At 34.9% G+C, this 24881-nt stretch overlaps 1 protein-coding gene across 1 annotated transcript in view; it reads right to left on the bottom strand.

The window, feature by feature from the left end:
- The window catches only part of LOC140980460 (uncharacterized), a 95742-nt gene that overhangs the window by 15094 nt on the left and 55767 nt on the right, over window positions 1–24881 (bottom strand). The window contains exons 32-45 of the mRNA XM_073446276.1: window positions 24703–24846; window positions 18259–18534; window positions 17568–18173; window positions 16994–17209; window positions 9678–9781; window positions 6768–7063; window positions 6547–6631; window positions 5522–6229; window positions 5096–5414; window positions 4802–4960; window positions 4546–4709; window positions 4279–4459; window positions 3922–4191; window positions 3611–3817 (exon numbers count right to left, since the gene is read on the bottom strand). Of these exons, the coding sequence (XP_073302377.1) occupies window positions 3611–3817; window positions 3922–4191; window positions 4279–4459; window positions 4546–4709; window positions 4802–4960; window positions 5096–5414; window positions 5522–6229; window positions 6547–6631; window positions 6768–7063; window positions 9678–9781; window positions 16994–17209; window positions 17568–18173; window positions 18259–18534; window positions 24703–24846 (3735 nt within the window). The remainder of the gene's footprint in view (window positions 1–3610; window positions 3818–3921; window positions 4192–4278; window positions 4460–4545; window positions 4710–4801; window positions 4961–5095; window positions 5415–5521; window positions 6230–6546; window positions 6632–6767; window positions 7064–9677; window positions 9782–16993; window positions 17210–17567; window positions 18174–18258; window positions 18535–24702; window positions 24847–24881) is intronic.

Here is a 24881-nt window from a genome sequence, read left to right as displayed (position 1 = left end):
GTTTATTGTGGTGAATCAATCCTCAATACAACCTACCTATAAACCAACTTCCCTAAAAAATTTTGGGGTTCGGAACTCCTCCCAACTCCATACATAAATACCTTCCGAACCTAAACATACTACACACCAATATTTGGTTGCACCGTGTTCATTCATAGTACCACTCCTACCCATAGAAACTTGATTTAAAAGACTTCAACTGTATTTACTTTCCTACTCAAAAAGCAATCTTTATTATTTCCATGTGTTTCTATAGGTGTCACATTCTTTTGAGTCTCAAAATATATTTCCAATGTCCTATCCTAGAGCACTGCAACAAAACAGGCCAATTCTTTTATCTAATTAATTATTTATCTGGCCTTTAAAATTTTGCTAATTTGTAGGAATTGTGAATATTGGTTTTCATTCTCCAACAAAGTCCCTTCATTTCTTTGGTTAAAAAAATTATTTTAGCATTTCTGGAATCAAATGATAAAAAATGTTTTATATATCGAATATGTTTATAGATTAACTAAGATTACATTAATTGTTTAATAATTTGAAAATAGACCCATAAAGATTTAATATTTATGTTAATATTTAAAATATATTTATTCAACATTTTCGTTTTTTTAATCAAAAGCTAGTTTTTTAAAACTTGAAAACTTTTATGTTAAATTTTCTATAAAAATATATCTAATGAAGGGTTCCTATATTATTTTGTTCAAATTATTTTATTCTGATATTCTTGGAATCAAAATGCTAATGAAACTTTATCAAGAAAATCCTTAAGATCGTGTGAAAAATTACTCATGTGTTTAATTACGTGAAAGTAGTTACAAAAGATTTAAATATTTATGTTATTTTTAAATTTATTTATTCAATATATTTTTGTTATCAAAAGGTAGTCTTTTAAAAAATTTCAAAAGGTTTATGTTGAATATGTTAAAGTTTTAAACCCTTAAAAAACAGTTTTTAAAAAAGATGTATACAGAAACATCCCTTCATAAACATCCCTTCATTATTTTGTTTCAAAAATTTATTCTAATATTTTTTAAATGAAAGTAATAATTAAACTTTTAATTTATACATATTGAACAAGATTAGTTTTTAACTTAATATTAAATTATTATTCATTTAATAATCTGTAAACAGTCCCATAAAGATTATAAAGAAATATGTTATCTTTAAAATATATTTATTCAACATAGTCCAATACATGTTTTAAAAAAAACTAACTTTTGATGAAAAATATATCAAAAAATATATATATAAAAAGAATATGTTGAATAAACTTTTCCATGATTAGAGAATGGAATAAATATTTTACAATCCCTAAAAATTAACAAAATTTTAAAGGCTAAGTAAATAACTAATTATAATAAATTTTGACCTGAGTCAAAATTCAATTGGTGTAGGAAATATAGTGTACTTTGTGCGGCAGAGGATTTGAGGTCTGTAACGATAATATAAAGGAGACCTAGAGTTTTGATGTAAAACCAATTATAAGAGATCCTCACCATACAAGATACAAAATGATACTGATATAATAGTAGATTTGAACATTTCCGTTGCTTGCAGAAAAAATTATCTTATCAGAAGTTGTGACCAAAATCAATTGGAGCCTTAAAGGATCCCGTGCACTGAGCTACAGTTATGAACGAAATGCAAGTATTGGAAAACAATGATACATGTCATAAGGTCGAAATGGGTGGACATAAGAAATTAGTTGGTGCACGGGCATATTTACCTTAATGTTCAATTCAGTGAGGTTAGTGGCTAGGGTTATGCCCACAAATATGGAATTGATTATGAGAATCATCAGCACTGGTAACCAAGTTGAACTCTATTTGAATCTGTGAGATTGTGTTGATATTATGTGATTTGATTTAATCTTGCAGATTATTTAGTTATATATCGAATATCCCATATTTTGTAGGGATCATTTTACCATATTGAGTTTGAAGATTAGTGCTCTCAGTAATAGTACAGACAACCAAATGTGACCTTGAACTATGTTCATTAACAAGAGTCTCAGTCATATGATGTCGTTCAAATCCTCTCTCAATAATACTTCTTAATTCATCATATGTTCAAATGGGTACACCTGTCATATTTTCTACAGCAACCATTTTCTTTGAGTCTTTCTTTAAGTCCAATTTCAAGCACTTAGCATTCTTTGGCTGTAGAAGATCTATCAAAGCATCTTGATATAGTTCAACCATATACGCCTTCAACGTAAATGTAAACTTGTCATCATCCGGCTTCATAATATTAAGGAGTTCAGATATAGCTCATGGTGTGAGTCCATGATTGCTCTTGGATCCATGAATTGTAAATATCTTTCTAGATCCAGAGAAGATCTGAACGTCATACGACTGGAACTCTTATGAATGAACAGAGTTCAAGGTCACATTTGGTACTCTTTGTTATTATTGAGAATACTAATCTTCAAACTCAAAATGGTTGTCGATGGATATTTACCGTCAAATATAAATCAAATGGGAGAATTGAACAATATAAGATGAGTAGGTTGGTGTATACTCAACTAGAAAGAAATTAGATGCAGAAGATCAAAGAGGATGACCCTCCGGTGGACGGAGAAATGTATTAGAAAGTCCATCGGGCAAGTTGATTTACTTGTCACTTATTAAGCCTGATATCACATATATGTGATTGTTGTTGAGCTCTTTATGCATTCTCTAAATAAAAGCACTTAGGAGCGGTACATTAAATTCTTTGATACATAAAAGGTTCTCTGGTAGAAATCTGTTGTTTATGAGGACTTAAAACAAATATGTCGAAGGATTTTGGATGCAGAAAATACAATGTCAACTACTGGCTACTACTAGAAAGTCAAGAGAAATATAGTCACACAGAAAAGTATGAGCAAAGTGTAGCTTGGAAAAGTAGTGTTGACGCTAAATACAGAGCTATTCCTGAATGGATGTGTGAATCAATTTGGGTAGAAAGATTTTTCAAGGATATCAGATCCTGTGGGCCCATGAAACTTCATAGTGATAGCAAGTCTACTTTATTGAAGATTGAAATTGAGTCAAATGTTAGCAAGATGGGAATGTACAAAATTCATTCACCAACTTCAAAGAGAGTATGGGAAATCGACTTCAAATCCCCATAATTATGTAATTAGGACAAAATTGGAATTATTGAAGATGGAAATTGAGTCCAATGTTAGTCAGATGGGAATGCACGACATTCATTCACCAACTTCACAGGAAGTGTGAGAAATCCACCTAAAATCCCAATAATTAAGTCATTAGGAGAAAATCATTCCAATAAATATGTTGTGTTATTATTTGTATTTTTTTCCTTTTATATATTATATATAGATTATATTTGGTTATTAACAAAGATTGGGCCTGTTGTTACTGTTACATGTTAAAACCCTTGTTTTGCTTGCATAGATATAACGAGATTACTTATTTATCTGTTTACATATGCATATGTTCTATATATATTACCCTCCCATTTCAATTGATGGATATCCCCCATTCACAAACTGCAGCCTTCTTTCTTCATTTTTCAGTTACTGAGTGCACGTTGGAATGTTTGGTTTCTATAATTTCTTTCAGGAGTGGAAGTTAGTGGCAGGGTTTTCAGCATTGCATACCTTCCGAGGAACTTCAAAAATGAAGAGTTCATTCCATTTAGCTGTGCCTTCATCCAAATCGTTCGCCCTAGAAGTTGATGGCTTAACACATCTTGTTCTCGCACTTTGAGGAAAAAGCTTTTGCTGATTTGCATCCTGATTCTCGACAAGCAATCGCAAGGCACAGAAAAATTTGTGACTATTTCCATCATCGACAAGAGGTAAACCCTACATGGTACATAGGAAAAAAAAAGAAAAATTAAACAGTATTTTACAGTTCCCTGAAGTGAAACAGTGATAAAAATGGACAAATTAGAAAAATGGATAATAACCTTTGCTTCAACAATATGAATTCCAACATAACATCGAGGTTCCCTTGATTCATCCGCAACATTTAACCTGTCAGAATACCTTGGAGGTGGGACCCTCAAGGAGATACAATCACCATGAGGCAGCAAGCTGACAGTATCAAAATTATGCTCATTTTTTTTCAGGTATATATCACACCCAAGATTATTTTCCACTATCACAGTCTGAAAATCATCTTCATCCAATGCCAGGTGAGTAGATTTTTTGTCAGGTGCATCAGGACTTGTAGCTTCCTGTGGAAACTTATAAGTTGTGAGGATGAACAAAACAAGATAAGAATCTGGAGCGCGTTTATAGAAAAGATAAAGATTCTCTTTAACCTGCATTAGCATGAAAGCTTTCTCTTCAAGTTCCCTGAGCTTATTCCATGAATCCATGGCTTGTGCTACGGTATCCATGTTCGCTGCACTCAGATTTATATTCAGAATACTGGTGGCGGCAATTCGCATTTGTTTACCTACTCTTGACATTTGGGGTAAATTGGTATCATATGTTTCAAGCCTTCCAACGGGAAAAGAGTTAAATCAATCATAATGTCAACTATATCATAAGAAATATTAAAAGTGGCGGAGACCTAAATTTCTTACTTGAGTATCCCATCAAAAGGCTCAATAAGTGGTTCCCAAGATTCTAAATGAATATTAAACGTTGATGCTGCAAAAGAAGAAATCAACACAGCGTTCAATGCCTCAAGTCGACCATGTGTTGCTAACTTGATGTTCGTAATTGTTGCATCAAAAAGTGGAGTCATCTGTAAAGGAAACAAGGAAAATATAAACATAAAATCAACAATAAAAAGTATTCGTCATAGTGGAGGGGAATATTTTCCAATAAGGTGTTAACCATTCCACCCAAGCTGTCCAAAACCGTCAGAGAAAAGCATCTTAATTTCATCTCTGCTGCTATGTTGTCCCTTGTTTTTGGCTTCACTAAGTCTCCAATAGAAAATGCTAGTCTGCTTGATGGCTTTTTAAGGTCTGAACGAGCAAGGAATGTACATGCCTAAATAAACAAGGAAGTATGCTGAAAGGTCAAGGAAGTAAAGTTTAAATAAACTTGATACTCATCTATAGAAATACAAGGTGACCAAAAATTCTGTGACAAATAATCAAATTTAACGCCTACTATTAATTTGACCTGATTCTCAACTTTCCAAATACTCCAGCACTGAGATGATTTCAAATTTGAAGATCTTGAGATTGGTATCTCAGCAATGTTAGCTTGGCTAACTAAATCCATCCTTGGGCAGCAAAAAGATTCCAGGCAAGGTGCTTCATCTTGTCGGGTTACTACGCATCCCAAGGAAGCGTAACCAGGGGGGGCGATGGGATACCAGAAAAAAGCTTCTTCCAGACCTTTCTTCCCAATATGTGCAACTTTTGTAAATTGGACAGGTTTCGCAGAAATTTCAGGGTCATTAGCCTTGAAAATGATACCCACTGGAGGAGGTTCCATGCTGCAAAAAAATTAGGACAAGTTACACGATGAAAAATAGCAATAAAACAGTACAAAACATTTATTAAAAAAAAATTACACAAACAAGAAACCAGGGAAGATTCCAACCCATCTGTAATGCAGTCACCCAAGACAGCATATCCAGAACGAGGTATGGGTCTCCATATTGAAAATGACCGGCGAAGATCACCACCTCTGTCCCACCAGATTCTCTCAAAGCTTGGGATTGACATACAACATGAGGTTGCTTTAGAAATCGACCTTAAAACATCCCAACCAGAAGATGTTGCACTCTCATTACTAGTCTCAGGGCATTCATTTTTCAGTTCAGTACTCATACCCAAAACGGATTGACTTGATAAAGATTGACGCTGGCTTGAGTTCAAAAGAAGAATATGATTTAGGTCAAAGCAACACTCTTTGGAAGGGTAGTCAACAGATGGCTGCGCATAAAATGATCCTATGCAGTTGTCCAAACGCCATATACTAAATCCATATTCAAATGAAAGATTACTAGAAGTATTGAGTATACACTCTAAATACATGGCAGACGTCACCAAATCAGAACGAAGACAGTGAACAATGTGATTTGGAGGTGGTTGACTTCCTATATGAGCAACACACCCTAGTGCCAAGTAGCCAGGAGGTGCAATGGGAAGCCAAAGAGAACAATCACTGTCAATGTTTGAAGAGTCTCCTTTGTTCTCTCGTCCTCCAATGCAAGAAAAGAACCCAATGAGCTTAAAACCAAGGGGCTTCCTTACTCGACCATATGTATTGCTCACAGAGAAGACTGACTGTGAAGGAGGATTTGGCCTGAAAATGCATGAATATAAACCTATCAGTGCATAAATTAGCATATCTAAAGAGAAAAGCAATACCCACAAGTAATATGTCAAAGAAAAACACTTGCAAATGAAAAAGAATCTTTATTATGCAGCTGAAAGTCCATCCTGCTACCCAACATCAGAAGAATCATAAACAGAGACTAAAATATCCATCACTTTGGTTTAATAAGTTACACTAAAGAGCACAAGGAAGAACAATGCAATAAATTGTTTTAATACGTTTCCAATAAGAAATCGTGAGCTAATGAAGTCAGAGGTAACAATGCATTAGTATTCTACAGTTACCTTGATGTCACACAATCTCCCAGAACAACATAGTTGGATGGAGCTCTAGGCCTCCAAAATGTGAAATTGCTAAGACGCCCATTTTCTACAAACAAATTAGTACACAGATTGCCAAAGTTTAATTGAACTCTATTAATAGAGGAGCCGGAATCAGAATATAAACAATGTCCATTTATTTGTGGGGTTACCAAATTAATGAAACTATAGAAGATAACAAATACCTTTAGGTGACACCCAGATTCGATCAAAATTCGAACATGGGGACAGGGGGTCAGCATTTCCAAATAGCATTGTTGTAGATAACTGAGTTTGCAGATTAAGCAAAAGGGAAATAACACCCAGTGAAAGATGTGCATATATATCTGTAGACATGAGTGATATGTTCGTTTTATCTTTAACAGAGGTATATCCGCCAGAAATATCCACCGGATCGAGAACAACAAGACCTGAACCAGCCTCCACAGTCAGATCCTTGAAAAGACATCTTATCCATCGATCATCTTCTTTAGATGCATACCTATTGAACACAAATGAATGATAACTATCACAATGATGATGAAAAAGTGGAAATCCAGAGGACTGTTTCTTAAAATGTGATTGATATTTACTTGTGGAATTTACTTGACAGATTGACCACAGAGAAAGAATCTTTACAGGCAGAGATATTTAAATCCATAACAAAAAACAAATATGAAACCCTAACATTATCAGCAAGACTCTAAGTGTCTTAACAACTTTAGGACCATACATCTTTGTGCTAGAATTATATCTCCACCAACACTTACCTCAAACTAAAGCATGGAAATATCATTAGTTTCAGCTACCTTGGGTAAATATTATTAAAAAAAATCAATGTGGAACTGTTACGTCTTGCAAGAATGTAACTCTATTCAACATATGATGAAGAATAATCGAACAAAAATGTAGATTATGTTCAATTAAGAAGTGAATCCCAAAGTTTATAAGCTCTGTACACCCTCAAGATTTCTTCCTAGCAAGATAAGCTAGTAACTCCCTCAACAAGAAAACAAATATCAATGCATTATCACTAACTACCCACCTGCTTACATGTTATATCCTCCCTCACGTGTTTTCTCCCTTTTTTCTAGAATATACAAATATAATCTTAGGCTTTTTATTTTCTTTATTAACTGTGCCCACTAGGCTTGGGCCCATTGGGCTTGGGTGGCTTGGGTTCATAACAGGAACTACTCCCTCCAATAAATTGTTTATGTTCTCCAGAGCACAAGTATCATACTCTTCATTTAATCTACTACCCCTAGCATTGATATCCCAAATTGACCACCCCATGGAACATTTGGTCAAATAGGTTGTATGGTAAATTTAACTGATGCTACATGTCAGTCATCAAAATAGACCACCACCCACAATTAATACTAGCTACTTAGTCATATATTATTTATTCACTTCATTATAGATTGGCGCTTACAAGTGCTCATCTTGTGTGATAATAAGTAGCATTTCCACAATTAATTCATGCTTCATGTGCACTAATATTACATGTTAGTACGTCAACTTTTCATAATGGAATAGTAAAAGAATATTGTATATTTCTTGTTCATAATAGAAAAGTGTACATGCCCTGTACTTAACGAAATGCAAAGGAACTAAAAAGCAAAAAAACTAAAATTAAGCTAATTACGGTTAATTAAGTTTCCTAAAAGCTAAAGATTTGTACATCTTTAATATTCCTAAAATCATGACAATATCTTGGCTGATTGGTTTTATTTTCAGCACTTTCCAACAATCCCCTCAAGCTAGTTTGAATGTCTTCCATGGCCAGCTTGCCAATCAAGTACCCTAATTGTTTTGATGATAATCCTCTAGTGAGTATATTTGCGACCTGTTCAGTAGTTGGAATGCAGGGCATACAAATCAGACCATTATCCAGTTTTTCCTTGATGAAATGCATATCTATTCCAACACACTTCGTTCTATCATGAAAAAATGGATTATGGGCAATGGATATGGCTGCTTTATTGTCGCAATATACTTTCATAAGCAACGAGTGAGAGACTCTCAATTTTTCCAATAATCTCTTGATCCATATTATCTCACAAACACCTAGCACAAGAGATTGAAACTCAGCCTCTGCATTACTTCTAGCCAAGAAACTGGCCTGAGCTTCATTTGCTAAAGGAGTCCTAAAGCTGTTTTTTTCGCCAGGTTTGCTGCCCCTTTAAATTTGCTGGTTTCCCATGAAGTTTCCAGCAAGTATCTCGAGTGTGGCATGGTTTATTACAGTAATCACACCAAACTCAAGTTTTTCTTCAGTTTTCCACTGATTACCATGTGACCAAGCAGCATTAGCATCAGCAACAGTTAGTGCAGAGTTCTCAAGGGATCCACCAGTCCCCTTTTTGCCCAGCATGACATTCCGATGACTTTCCTGGAGTCGTACTTCAGAAAATACTTCTCCAATTGATGGAAGAAGCTGTCCCTTCATCAAATTCAACATTCAATCCTACCAAAAAATTATAAATCTTGTTATTCTCCACCATCTTTCGATGCTGGTTATAATCTTCAACACTTTTCCATTCAAAATCGTTGATGAACAAATCCAAGTCTTGCCATATTATGCCTTTCAGGATATTGAAATATCTCGTCACACTATCTACCCACTGCCAAAGAGCTTTGGGATAATATCTATCGGATGTATTCTGATCTTGGCAACCAGTCACAGATTTATGAGTAACACATGTTTTTTGTAGGTGCTTTGGTTTCACCAGTGAGATATCCGATCTTTCTACTCCCACAAATGTACATCCTAACTGATTGAGACCACCTCAAAAAATTACCTTCATTTGAGTCGGATTGTGTTTTTATGAATATGATGAGAATCCATATGAGAATTCTTGGTTTCAATGATTTTAGAATTAACTGCAGGAGAGGTTCACAGTAAAAGAGAACTTCTATAGAACAAAACCAACACCCTTACAGATATAGTACATATATAAAATTCTATATCCAATTCAAAAAGTAAATTGCAAATCATTCGAAAAAAGAAACAAGAGAGACACTGGTGAATCGATTCAATAGAAATTGTCCACCATAAACTTTTAAGTTCCACATAAAGAAAAAACACTAAGTAAAAAGAAGCCACGACTTACATGAAGCTAAAATCTGTTTTCGCACGTAGAAGCTTTTCGCCAAGTGCGGAATCATCTAGGGATGATTTACCGCTGTCATAAAAGGTAAATTCAGGAGAAACCACCTATCAAGAGTAAGAAATTAACCAAGTGAGATTATACATGCTTGTGGTAAAGAAAAATGGTGTTTAAAGAGAATTGACAAATGAAAAAGAAACAAAACAAATCTAAACTCTTTTACCAAAATGAAACATTGTTTGTTCTCATGTCAGGCAATTTAGAAGTGCAAAAACACATCATGTTTGGAAATTACAAAAGCGCATCCTGTTCTTGGAATGCGGACTGTACAAAAAATTCCCCAACCCCTCTTGTTAGAGACCCTTTTTTTGTGATAATATTGAGTTTCCAAACTTTTCGGGTCGGATGGGAATGAAGACACATATACCTACCTTCTATTTTGCCGTAAATAGTCTCCATAGCTTCTCCCACTCTTTGTAGTGGAGGTGTTACCCAGTTTAAATATCTAAATTATATTATTAAGGGATCAGAGTGAATAAATTTATTTCTTTTAAGTGTGCTCACAACAATATCCTTTCACTTTATGAATAAAGAATTATGAGAAAAATCTTTAATAATAAATTATTCAAATTTATTCATTTATCTTACAAACCTCGCACTACTCATACATCAATTATCTCATTCTCTATCAATTCAATATTATAAATACCTTATTCACCAAATGTTTACAACCACAATTTATTTTAACACTGAATTGATGGAATAAAACAAAATAAGGAATATCCTCAAAAAAAAAATAAGGAACTGAACCAATCAGGTTTAGTTTAATAAATATAGTCCTAACCCTAATTGGCTTTCAAAAGCTTAATGGGCCGGCAATTGGGCCAGTAAAATATTATGTTATCCACGTACTTTAATTTAAGTATATTAATAAACTATTGAATTTATTGTATAAAATATTCTTAAACATGTAATGAACTGTAAAAACACCCATATTCCAGGTGACTTGTTTTATAATACATCCTGGCAGGTGTCCTGCCAAATTCTCCACCCTAACAAGGCGGTTGGATTGGGAAAAGAAAAGTAAAGAAAGGCACAGTGGTACAGATCAGAATTTGACTGCAGAAGATATGGATTGTGAGTTAATTTACATAGAAAGTAACTTTAGCGAGTGAATCAAGGCGAACAGGACTAGAATAATTCATAACATTAGGACCATTACTTCCACAAGTGTTAGAAGCATTACTTCCACAAGTGCACCACAGGAAAACATCAAAGTTCTTATGGAATCAAGAATTATGTTCCTAAGCTATAATCAATTTTTAACAGAAAACTATACTTAGACATGGCATCTGGTGTCATGTGTTAAAACTGAATATATTGTTAATACGATGGAAGATTGTATAAATAATATCTTGTGAATCTTTAATTGATATTATGTATCGTTATTGATATAAGTGTATATATTTGATTTCTTCAAGTCAGGGGATTGCTAGGATTAAGATATAGGGTTTCCATTCTAAATAGATTTGTATGTTGTATAAATGTCATGTAGCAACTGGAAAATAATAAAATGAAATTATTCTATGATCTTTGACATGGTATTAGAGTCAGTTTTTTTTTTCTAAATTTACGTTTTTTCTTCCTACCAAATAACTCTATCATTATCTTTTTTTTTTAAAGAAACGTTATTTTATTAATGATATGATAAGAACAAATTACATCAGTGGATTAGTGGTCCACTACATCATGAAGTACATAACACCAAGGTTGTTTTAATGATACACAAAAGTCCAATCTCGCAATATATCTAATATCGAAACATTCTTGAAGTCATCATGAGTGCCGATCCACTTAGCAACTGTGATTTTGATTTTTTCCTAACATTGTTCTCTACTTTCTTCCTAGTCATAAAAAATTCTTCTATTTCTTTCCAGCCATACTATCCAGCATATGCAATGAACCACGACTTGCCAAAAAATTCTTCCCTTCTTACCAGTTAGCTGTCCTAAATCCATAGAAAATAAATCCCCTGTTGACTTCGGCATCACCCAAACCAATCCAAGTTCTTGCAAAGCTGTAGCCCACAATCCGGTCGTGAATGGACAATGGATTAGCATATGATCCTGAGTTTCTGTTTCATTTCTACACACAACACACACCAATTTGGGCAAATAGCAATTGAGGGCCACTTTTTTGCATCATCTCCGAGGTCGATAGCTTACCCTGAGTCGCTGTCCATGAAAATACCTGAATTTTTTTTGGAACCGGAACCTTCCAAATTTGATTGAAAAGAGGAAAAACGGGAAAACGAGTATGAGGAAAAAAGACTCGAAGAATGATTTGACCGAAAAAAAACCAGAAGAATCCTCTCTCCACACACGGAAATCATCTACCCCTTCATTCAACCTAGTTCTTTCTAACACACCTAATAACTCGGACAACTGAAAAAGCTCTTCATCTCTGACTGCCCTTCTAAAATGAAAGTCCCATGATTGAGTAGACGAGACGTTATCAAAATGGACAATGTGAGAAATAGGCAAATTATGAAGTATGAACTGCTGATAACTGAAATAAAGCTGGAAAAAGTTCTTTGAAAGAAAAATCCCCCCACCACCTATCTTCCCAAAATCTCGCCTTATTACCTCCTCTCACCTCAATTGAGACGCGCTGCTGAAAAGTCGGGTATATTCGTGAAATAAACTTCCAAGGGCACTTGAACGTAACGTTTCTTGCCAAACCCGCATCCCACCCATTCTCTTGTAAACCATATATACTTACAATAATTTTCTTCCACAACGTCCCATCTTCCGCACAAAATCTTCACCACCACTTCCCCAACATGGCATTGTTTCTATAGATAATATACCCAACACCCAATCCACTTTTTTCCTTAGGTTTGCACACATGCTCCCACGCGACCAAGTGGTTATGTACATCTCCATCCACTCCATCCCAAAAAAAATTTCTTGAACTCTTCTCCATCAACTCCGCTATACCTTTAGGCACCCTAAAAAGATTCATGTAATATATCGGAATTGCATTTAAAACCGATGATATCAATGTTAATCTTCCCTCTCTTGACAAAAAAGCTTTTTTCCAACTTGCCAATTTTTTCGACATCTTAGCCACAATGGGTTCTCAAAACGATGCTTTTAACGGATTTCCACCTAAAGGCATTCCCAAATACGTAATTGGCCAAATCTCCTTACCACATCCAATTTGTCGTGCCAACAGTTCAACTTCTCTTTGTTCACAGTGGATACACAACAGAGCACTTTATTCCCAGTTGATTTTTAATCCAGACATATGACAAAATGATCTCACAACTTGAACCAAAAACCTGATATGTTCCTCATTCCTCACAAAGAATATTGTATCATCCGCAAACTGAATATGAGATATCTCTATCTTGTCTCTACCAACCTCAATCCCCATTATAAAATTCCTTCCCTTAGCTTTGTCAATCAATCTCCCCAGCACATCCACTACCAAATTGAAGAATAAAGGAGACAATGGATCTCCATGTCTAAGCCCTTTATACGCCTTAATTTTGCCCCTTGGCCTCCCGTTAATCATAACAGAAAATGATACGTTCGACACATATCCTTTGATCCACTTTCTCCATCTCCCTTCAAACCCCTTTTTCATCAAAACAAAATCCAGGAATTCCCATTTCACATTGTCGTAAGCCTTTTCGAAATCCACCTTAAACACCCATCCTTTCTTCTTTTTTCTCCTTCCCTCTTCGAGTAGTTCATTCGCTATAAGGCCACAGTCGAGTATTTGTTTTCCCTCAACGAAAGCATTCTGAGTTTCTGATATTGTCTCTGATATCACATTCCTGATCCTCGCAGTTAAGACTTTTGCTATCATCTTATACAAGCTTGTTGTGGGGCTAATCGGTCTGAAATCCTTCACTTTGATAGATTCTTTTTTTTTTTCCGGATCAAACAAATATATGTTTCTTTGGTTACACCATTTATGATTCCGGTGTGAAAGAACTCATCGAAAACCTTCATTATATCTCTTTTGACTATATCCCAACATTCTTGAAAAAAAAAGCCAAAGTAAACCCATCAGCCCCGGACTCTTACCACCATCACACTGAAAAACTGCTTTCTTGGCCTCCTCTTCTGAGAACTGCTTCTCTAACTCTCGACTCAAAACTCCATCAATGGGGCACCACTCCACTCCTTCAATCCCCCAACTTCTCACATCTGTCAAACCATACAACTCCTTAAAAAACTTCAAAATAATAGAGACAATTTCATCCTCATCACTCGTAATCGATGCATCATCTCTTTCCAATCTGTTAATGATAGCCTTATTCCTCCGCTGATTTAAAAGTGAGTGAAAAAATTTTGTATTTTGATCCCCTCTTTAATCCATTTGACCTAGCTTTTTTGATAATTGATTTGATTCTTTCGACATATCAACTCTTCTAACAACCATTTTGTTTCTTTTCTTTCATTCGATACTTCTTCCGATCCCCGATCCTCACTCTCTAATTCATCCAATATGCTGATTTTTCGTCTTAACTCCGCTAATTCCATTTCCACCATCCCATAAACCTCATCATTTCATCTTCTAATTTCAACCTTCATCGCCTTGAGTTTCATCATAAATCTGTATCCCTCTCATCCTTGAATCTCCGTACTAACAGCGGAATACATCATAAACCGTCTCCCTCAAAAACGTTAGGTTTTAGGAAGTACAATACAGGTATTGTCTGAATTTTTCCCTAACCTTGACAAGAATTCTGACCTCAACCCAAAAGGTTTTGACTGCAGTGCATTTGTTCATGTTCATAACGATGGAAAATTACTTTATAGAGCTCTTATGTGTATCTTTGTTCGGTATTCATCAACCCAAAAAGGCTATAAGTGTTATCATCCTTCTACCAAAAAAATGTTCGTTCTACGGATGTTACTTTTGATGAGGATGAATCATACTTTACCCAACCATATCTTCAGAAAGAAGCAGTACCGGTTCTTGAAGATAAGGATAGAGATTCCTTCTTACTTAAGTTACCTTCAGCCACTCTGGCAGTCCCAACTCCTTCACTTCTAGCCTCTGTAGAGCCGAGTCACTCTTCGAATAAGTCTCCTAACAGCAAGCAATTTGACCATGTATACTCAAGAAGAAAAATGCCCGAAGCTGCCCATGAGCAAATTCAAGAATCCAAATATAATTTTGAAAATAAGGTATGTCAAGAAATGCTATATTTTGTGATTATCTGCCTATTGCAGCTTTAAAAGGAACAAGGGAATGCACTAAAAAATCTCTATATCCAATAGCCAATTTTGTAATTTTTCGAAATCTCTCTGTCACATAGAGCTTTTCTAGTAAATTTAAACACCATTCACGTTCATAATACTTTATATGAGGTATTATCTAATGAGAATTGGATAGTTGCTATGAAAAAAATTAAAATGCAGGTGATGGAATAGAACAAAACATGGGAAACTGTTTATCACCCACCAAGAAAGAAGGTTGTGGGTTGCAAATGGGTGCTTATAATGAAGTACAAATCTGATGGCTCACTGGAGAGTTACGAGGCCAGATTTGTTGCAAAGTATACACAAACCTACGGTCTTGATTATCAAGAAACATTCAGTCCAGTTGCCAAGATGAATACATTCTAAATCCTATTGTCTTTAGCAACCAATTTAACTGGAATTTATTGCAGTTTGATGTAAAGAATGCATTCCTTCACGGCGACCTGGAAGAAGAAATATACATGGATGTTCTCCTATAGGATTCGATAAAGATTTAGAGGGCTCTAAAGTTTGCAGATTAAATAAGGCACTACACGGCCTTAAACAATCACCAAGAGTCTGATTTCGGAGGTTCACCAAAGCAATGGTTGTTTTTTATGGATACAGACAAAGCCAAGGATACCATACTTTGTTCTTTAAACATTCCGACTCAGGGGGAGTCACAATCTTATTGGTACATGTGGATGATATAATCGTGACTGGAAATAATTAGAAGGAAAAGCAAACTTTGAGGAGCCATTTGGCAAAAGAGTTCGAGATGAAAGAACTTCGGAGATTGAATTATTTTCTTGGAATAGAAGTAGCTCATTCCAAGAAAGGGACCTTTATCTCACAACAAAAGTATGTCACGGAGCTGCTAACTGAAACTGGAATGCTAGCTTGCAAACCAGCCCTTACACCAATTGATGCTACCCACAAACTTGGTGATGACAATGATGGACCCATGGTTCACAAAGAGAGGTGTCAAAGGCCGGTTGGTACGCTTATCTATCTTTCTAATATAAAACACCAGATATTGCATACACTATGGGGGTTATAAGTCAATTTATGCATTATCCCAAAGAAGTACACCTATAGGTAGTCTATAAGGTACTAACATTGATTAAGCAGGTTCTCTTGTTGATAGAAAGTCAACTTCAAGATATTGTACTTTTCTATGAGGCAATCTATGGAGAAGCAAGAAGCAAGATGTTGTAGCTCGATCGAGTTCAGAGGCCGAGTTTAGCCAATGGCAATACGTGAACTTTTATGGATCAAGATAATTTTGGATGACTTGAAAATTAAAAAGGAACGAGCGATAAGATTATTTTACGACAATAAATATGCCATAAATATTGCTCATGATCCGGTTCAACATAACAAAACAAAGTATGTTGAAGTGGATAGACAGTTCATAAAGGAGAAGCTAGATAATGGATTGATTTGCACTCCATTTTTTCATTCGAATAGCCAACTTGCCGATGTGCTTACGAAAGGACTCCAGAGTATAGTATTGCAAAGGATTGTTTCCAAGCTGGAATGGAAGATGTCTACTTGCCAACTTGAGGGGAGTGTTAAAACTGAAGATATTGCTACTATGTTGGAAGATTGTATAAATAATATCTTGGAAATCTTTAACTGATATTATATAGGTGTATATTTGGTTTCCTTAAGTGAGATGATTGCTAGGATTAAGATCTAGGGTTTTCATTCTAAATAGCTTTGTATATTGTATAAATATCATGTAGCTATTGGAAAATAATACAATGAAATTATTCTATTATCTCTGACATAAATCATGTAAAAATGCAGGCCAGGAGGGAGGGGAAGGGAGAGAGTTTGTGTGTGCTCAATTCGAGCAATTACTCAAATCTAGTTCTCCAAAAATTAGGATACGAAACAGGGTTCCCAAAAGAAGGATGATAATTTGAAGTTGATATGTACTCCATAAAAAAAGAAATCCATATTAACAAGAGATGATATATCCTAGCCATCATCAAGGGAACAGAACATAGAGTCAGTACGGTGCAAAAGTCAACAAAAAGTAAGACATTTAACCTGAGCTTCGAAACTGAAACCTGGCATTCTACTTGATTCACGTCGAGCAGAAGTGAAAGCAAGTGAGCTATCTGGTGACTCTTCAAAGTGATCCAAGTCTCTACTGTTTCGATGAGAATTATTGTCCAGGAAAGAAATTTCAACTCCATCTTCTGGGGACATTGAATAACAGCTATCATTGCTCAAATATGTATATCTCCTCATAAGAGAGCCATTCTTCAGAACATGCAAATAAAGAACCAAAAATCAGATTGAAAAACTGGTTGGATATGCCAAGATCAAAGGTAATTCAACATAGCCAAACATTTGGAAATGGTCCCCAAAGGAATGAGCAAGAAAGTAGTCCATGTGAAGGATAAGCACTCAATAATCATAATAGGTGAACAACCTCAATCTTACTCCAATAAAAATTTTGTATGTTGTGAATAGGAATACAACTAGAAGAGAACATGAATATCGAGAAGACTGTTTTGTTTAAAAATTTTGTTCGACGATAAATTATTACATATGCCTAAAAAACATTAAATTCTAATAAAGAAATGACAATTGAAAGAGGGGTGAAATATAATGGTACCTCGATTTTCACATTGATAAACCTCAATCTTTTACCCCTCCCGATGATGATGATAGGATTATGGACCTCTTTCACTTCCTTCTCATAACTCAGACAGATTGTTTTACCACAACCGTCATATACATATTCATCAACACCAACAGCGTCTGCCACAAGTTGCCTAATGGGAGATAATTGCACGATATCTTCACTTTGTTTATATAGAGGAGCAGATAAGACTATGCTGTTGTTTTTAAAAATTGGATCATTCTTGGGATCCATTAATTCATCCCTGCCAGTTATAGTACCCAAGGCTGGCACAAAAAACTCGCATACAGCTATAAGAAAATCTGGAACTACAAGTATGCGAGGCTGCTGCACCCGTACTACAAAAGACTGGGAAGACAGTCGCCATCTTCCATCCATCAAAAACATGATTGAAATTGGTAAGTCAACTATGCGTTCTGGAGACATCTGCTTTGTGAAGTCAGAGCATGAGCCAAGCAACAGATGCATTTCAGGCTTCGTATTGGGACGAATATCTAAAATTGAGAACTTAGGGATAGTAATGTAGAGGTCAGCTTCCGATAAAGACGTCATCCGGTAAGAAACCCAAAGGCCCTCCAGCTGCCATAAAAAAAGGATAGAGAGTAAGTTGCCATACAAAAAGAAACAGAACAAACACATATGTACAGAAACACTTCATACTCACAATAACATGAGCCAAAGGCGATTCCTCATCAGCCCCATTGCACAGTTCTAGCAAGGCATAGTCAAGTTCAACAGCTATTATAGTAACTGTGCGCGATAGAAGGACCTGACTGTTCATGTTCACCTTATCCGCTAGTAGCCTGATTGTATCTTTTGTAGCAGACTTGTTGCGACGAAAACTAAGGGGAATACTTGGTTGTTCACACAAGTTCATGTAGAAACAATCAAGGATTATACTATATTCCTTATTTGACATCACAGCATGTAACAAACCCACCTGTTCCAAATAAATGAATATTAATTATTAGGATGAAATACAGAGGGTGTTAAGGCATTACATTGTGACATAAACAGTTTCTTTAATTGATAAATTGGCTAAATTATTCATATATATATCAATGAGGTATTTATACGAAGTATATACAACTTAATGTAGAAAAGGAGATTTATACAATATATTAGAATCAATGAAACAACTAATATCCTGATTCTAATACATCAAATTCTATCCAGAATGAAATGAAATATAATAAAGAACATTTTGCAACGTGTACACACTAACTCTCCCCTCAAGCTCGCGCAAAAATATCACATTCAGAACTGAACAGTGCAGTACAAAATGGCCAACTGGGAACAAGAGTCAATATCAACCAGCTGCTTTGCACTCTGAATGTAAGGAACCTCCATCCTGCCAGAATCTCAGCTTGCCCGGGTAATAGCCTGTAAGCTCCAATGAAGATGCATGATTACTATTTTAGCCTCTATACTTAAATATAAAATTAAATTCAAATTCTCGATATTCTTTGTTTTTCTACTATAGTACCTACTGATTAGGAGAGAGAAATTGATAAATTATGGTTAAATGAAAAATCGAGAAAATTAGGTTTATTTAAATATTATAAAATAAATGTTTATTTGAGAAAATATAATTGTACACATTTAAAAAAATATAGCAGAGTGTAATTAGAGGAAATAATACTATTAAAAAGAATAATAATATATAAAATAATAATTATTATATTTTATTCATATGAGTAATAATAACTGCAAAGAAATAAATTGCTGATCAATAATAAAAATAATAACATTTAAGAAATAAATTAATATGAAGTAATTTAATAATACAATACAAAGATTAATAATTGATAATACAAAAATTAATAAATAGTAATTAATAAGAAATAAATTTATAATAAAAAATAGCAACAATAGTATTCAGAACAATTAGTAATAATAAGAAACGAGTTAGTAATAAAATAATAAGAACAATAATGAATCATAAGAGTTAAATTAATGATAGTAAATATAATAGTATCGATTACAAGAATAGTGAGAAATAAGAATTAAATTACTAACTAAAATAATAATCATAAATGCATAATAAAATATAGTAAATAACATAAGAAATATTAATATAATTTACTCGTTATTATTAATATTGCTAGTCTTATTATATATCATCAATAGATTTAATATTAATTTATCATTAGTCTTTTTTCTTATTATTTGCTATGGTTTTCATTATCAATATTACTATTATTGTTGTTACTACTATAAAATTATTTCTTATTATTATTCTTATTACTATTAATTTATTTTCTATTATTTATTTATTATTTATTATATAATTAGGTAATTATATAAACATATTGAGGGTATTTTGGTCATTGTAAGGTGATACACAAAATAATCCTATTAGATTCCCTCTCATAAAGTGAATGTTGATCGAGCTTTGGAAAGAAAAATACCTTTATTGATCAAATAGATTCTTTGGGATGAGCATAAGTGAAGGAATGAGCCCTGAGGATGCCAAGAAGACTGGGTTCCAATTGCCTAAGGGACACTTTTCTAACAAAGTAATGTCATTTAGGTTAAGGAGCTACATATTAGCGAGCCATAACCACCATATTCCAAGACATGATGCACAAAGAGATCAAGGTGTTATAATCATACCAAACACCATATTTTTAATAATTTTCCAAATGGAAAGAAGACTACTAGAGAGATGAGTGAAAGTAAAACAGAGGACACAGTGTGTCTGAGAAAATATGACGTTCCCAACCCCTGAAAAGGAAATTGAATGGAAATAATAGTTGAAAACATTAGAATACTGAGTATCAAGAGGTTACTAGTCATATGACTAGTTGCCCCGACTCAATAATACAAGACCTTCCCTTCCTGTCACATATGCCTTCTTCCTTCTTCCTTCTTCCAGCAACATGCATCTCCATAATTTGAGACCAACAAGATTTAGGACCATCCAATTTGATCAAATTAGTTAGAAAGCAAAGTCACCGTGGATAGCTTTATGATGCAAGATAATTTCATATCTGATTTTTCCAAACATGTTCTATGAACTAACAAGATGAAAGATGAAGCAGGAGGCAGCTAAATTTCGGCTGGAAAAAAAAAAGAACAGCAGACGAATGTGTGTTTTTGCCCTTGATAGCAAATTATCTTAATGAATTTTGTATATCTCAAGACAATACTTGAACAAAGTATATACAACCTATTCTAGAAAAGTCGGCCTATACAAGTAATCCGACAACTGATATAGTAATTCTCAAGGTTCTAAAATTCGTTAGGCTCTAGTCGGGCCCCAGTCTAGACCACCTAGGCAGGGACTAGGCAACCCTAGGCGGATTCCACGGTATCAAGAGACATATAATGGTTCTTAAAATAAAATTCAGCCCAAACTTTGTTAAAATCCAATTGACACCTGGTTCTCATTCTTCTTGCTTCTTCTGCTTAAGGTGGTCAGGATCAAAATAAAGAAAAAAACCACCTTTAAGATCTGGTTCAATTATCTTATGAGTGTAGAAGTAGACAAAGAAGATGAGAGTGGCGTGTTAGTACAAGCACAAGCCAACAAATAGTGATTTTAATTGGGATTTCAATCCCAAAAAATTAAAAACAGAAACCTATAATTCTTTCTTATGTCATGGTTTAATTGGGCTTTCAAAAATTAAAAGCCAAAAAAAATTCCCCAAAAAACTCTGAACGCCTAGGACCATCTAGACGCCCACGCTGCCTAGCACCTTTTCAGTGTGGTCGGGCGGCGCTCAGCGCCTCCTAGCCCGAGTTTTAGAACACTGGTAATTGTCATATTTCAAATCCTATCTAAAAAGAAAATAAAATAATGCTAAATATATTTTTTTGACAAGAAACGACATTATATTGATTAATAAAAATAATTACAAAAAGCAAACCAGAGATCCACACAAACGAAGTGAGATCCATAGTCAAAATAGATTAACATAATACTAGACCCCGATTCGTATATAAATCTGAGAACGAGAACGATTTGAACTATACCATCCCCGAATACCAGCATGAAACCTTGAATTAAATCTTGTCTCAGCACTCATCAATCGAGTCTTCTTGATCTTCAAAGATAATTTTATTCTTATCCATCCACACGGACTAGGTCAAACAGTTATCTATCATATTCCAAAAAATTATGACCCTCCTCCCCAAATCCCGTCCGAGATCCGCCTCGAATAAATCTCAAATTGATCTCGGAGATACCCAAATCAAGCCAAACTCTGCCAAAGCTCTAAACCAAAGACAACGTGAAAAAGGACAATGGATGATCGAATGGCCATGAGTCTCCACCTGTTGCCGACATGATACACACCAATTTGGACGAAGAAAACAAGAAGGAAACCTTTTTCGCAACATCTCAGACAATGGTAATTTCCCAAGGATTGCAATCCTTAATAAGAATACTTGCACCATAGATGGGATAGAGCTTTCCAAATTGCTTTATAAAGAGAAAAAAAAAGATAACTATAATATGGAAAAAAAGATTCGACGAAGATTTTATTGAAAATTACTTAAAAGAATCCCAAACCCATTCCCTCTTGTCTTCTGCACCTTCGATCAATCTGACCCTATCTAAAGACTCGATCAAAGAACCAAACTCACTTGTCTCCTCATCCTTGACATCCAGCCGAAAATAAAAATTCTAAGAAATACTAGAAAGGTTGGATGAAGAATTGAAATGTGCAAAGTAAGAAATAGGATAATTATGGACCACCGTAAAAATTTGGAATAAAGAAAGGTAAAGATCATGAGAAGAAGAATTCGCCCACCATCTATCTTCCCAAAACCTAATATTATCTCTCCCTTGACCACCGCTCTCACTGGCAGAAGAAAAGATGGATAGATTCTAGAGATAAATTTCCATGAACTTCTGAAGGTAACACTTCTTGTAATACACGTGTCCCAGCTGTTAATTTGTGTACCATATTCGTTAACCACAATCTTCTACCATAATGGCTCCTCTTCACTAGAAAATCTCCACCACCATTTCCCTAGTAAAGTCTTGTTCCTCAAACAAATATTACAAATACCCAACCCCCTCGCTCCTTTGGTTTCCAAACTTGATCCCAAGCCACCCAGTGACCATGGCGATCCTCATCTGCTCCATCTCAGAAAAAATCTTTCATAATCTTCTCTATGGCTTCCGTTACACCTCGGGACACCCTAAAAAGGGACACAAAATATATTGGCAACGCATTCAACGCTGCTGAAATCAAAGTCAATCTTCCACCTCTAGATAAGAAAGCTTTCTTCCAACTTGCCAACTTCTTAGTCATCTTAAAAAGGATTGGCTCCAAAAAAAACCTTCAAAATATTCCCGCCCAAAAGGACCCCTGAATATCTTATGTGCCAAGACTCCTTGCCACTAACCAATTTCACATGCTAACCTGTCCACATCCTCTCCTTCGCGATTGATACCCAATAAAGCATTTTTTTCCAAATTGATCTTTAACCCCCTACATCTCATAGACATAGTGTAAAATCTCAGTCATAAATCTCATATGATCTCATTATTCATAAAAAAAAACATAATATCATCCCCAAACTGAGTATGAGAAATTTTCACCCTCTCTCTGTCTGCTTCCCAACCCCTACAAGGTCCTACTCCTTTGCCTTGTCAACCAATCTGCCCAACACATCCACAACCAAATTAAAGAGGGAGGATAATAATAGGTCTCCCTCCTAAGTTTCAACCTTGAATTTACCCCTAGACCTGCCATTGATAAAAATCGAAAAAGATACACTCGAAAGGTATCCCTTAAACCATTTCCGTCATTGCTCCCCAAAATCTTTTTTGAACAACACAAAATCCAAGAAGAGCCCAAGCAACATTATCGCAAACTTTCTCAAAATCGGCCTTAAAGACCCATCCGCTCCTTTTCTTCAGCCTATATTCCTCCACCAACTCATTTGCTATTAGACAATAGTCTAGAATTTGCCTACTCTCAATAAAAGAATTCTGAGAATCTCCTACTGTGATAGGTATTACCTTCTTTAATCTTGGTGACAGACTTTAGCAATGATATTGTAAAGACTGACAAGACTGATGGGCCGAAAATCCGTCATTTGAACCGATTCTTGTTTTTTCATCAAACAAATGTAGGTCTCGTTATCCACTAATAATTCTCCCATCAAAAAATTCACTAAACAACTTCATCAGATCTCATTTCATCGTATCACATCACTGTTGGTAAACTGCCATTGTGAACCCATACGAGCCCGGTGCTTTTGTTTCATCACTGTCAACGATGCTCTCTAAATCTCTTCCTCGGAAAAAGGTTTCTACAATTTTGTCCTAGAAACAATCCTTTTATTCCTCACCCTCTCCCGTCGGTTTTACTATATAACTTTTGGAAGAACTCTATTAGATGATAGTTTCGTCTTCAAGCATTAGGTTTTCTTTTTGAGAAATATCTTCAAGAACTATGCTGTTACAATAAGAAGGTGATTTAAGAGAACTTAAGATTAATACAAATCATAAACCCACGTATCATTTCCCTTTCGTAACAAATTGATTAATTCACAACTTCATCATACACATGCCATGCCCTAAGCATTTAACTTATCCATAAGATATCCAATTCCAAGAAGTCACCATATTGAACATTATATAATATTCCACAACTACGGAGTAGCAGAGCAAAATTCCACCCATATGGATTACGCAATCTAGAGACCTAACCAATATATTTCGACGGTGACAAAATATTGCAGTCAGTTATTGCAGCAAAGAAGTGCAGATGTGTTGAACTATAAAGTCATTGGGTATATCAAGGTTCTCAAATTTCAATCATATAAGGTGACATAGTCATGACCTACTGATTAACACAAATACATACGGATTAATAGTTTCTTATTTATTCGTAAAACAAATATATAGAAAACCTACCTGATCTCCATTTGATGCTTCCTCTAAAATTTTGATAACCAAACATGTACAGTGAATGAAAGAGCGGTAAAACACCATCTTACATTTAACAAATTTTCAGTGTAAAGTTGAATTTTAGGGGAAGGAGGAAGGAAAGATGAGAACAATGAAAGCTTCTCTTTAAGTATACTGGTAACAGAAGATAAGAATAGCAGACAAGCACAGAATGAAAAAAGAGTAAAGAAAATTTACTTTAACTTCTACAGAGAATGTTGGCACTTTGCGAAAGACGTCTCTTAAACTGCGCCTAACACAAACATGAACTTCTCTTCCTTCCCGAATCATTGGTTTGCCAATGCACCCGTTGATTCCAACAGCCATATTGATTCCTAATATCTGTATTTGTGGAACTGTGTCAGAGTAAGGATTTG

Source organism: Primulina huaijiensis, chromosome 7, assembly GCF_012295235.1.
Source record: "Primulina huaijiensis isolate GDHJ02 chromosome 7, ASM1229523v2, whole genome shotgun sequence".
Lineage (NCBI taxonomy): Eukaryota > Viridiplantae > Streptophyta > Magnoliopsida > Lamiales > Gesneriaceae > Primulina > Primulina huaijiensis.
This window is presented reverse-complemented; position numbering and strand designations above follow the sequence as displayed.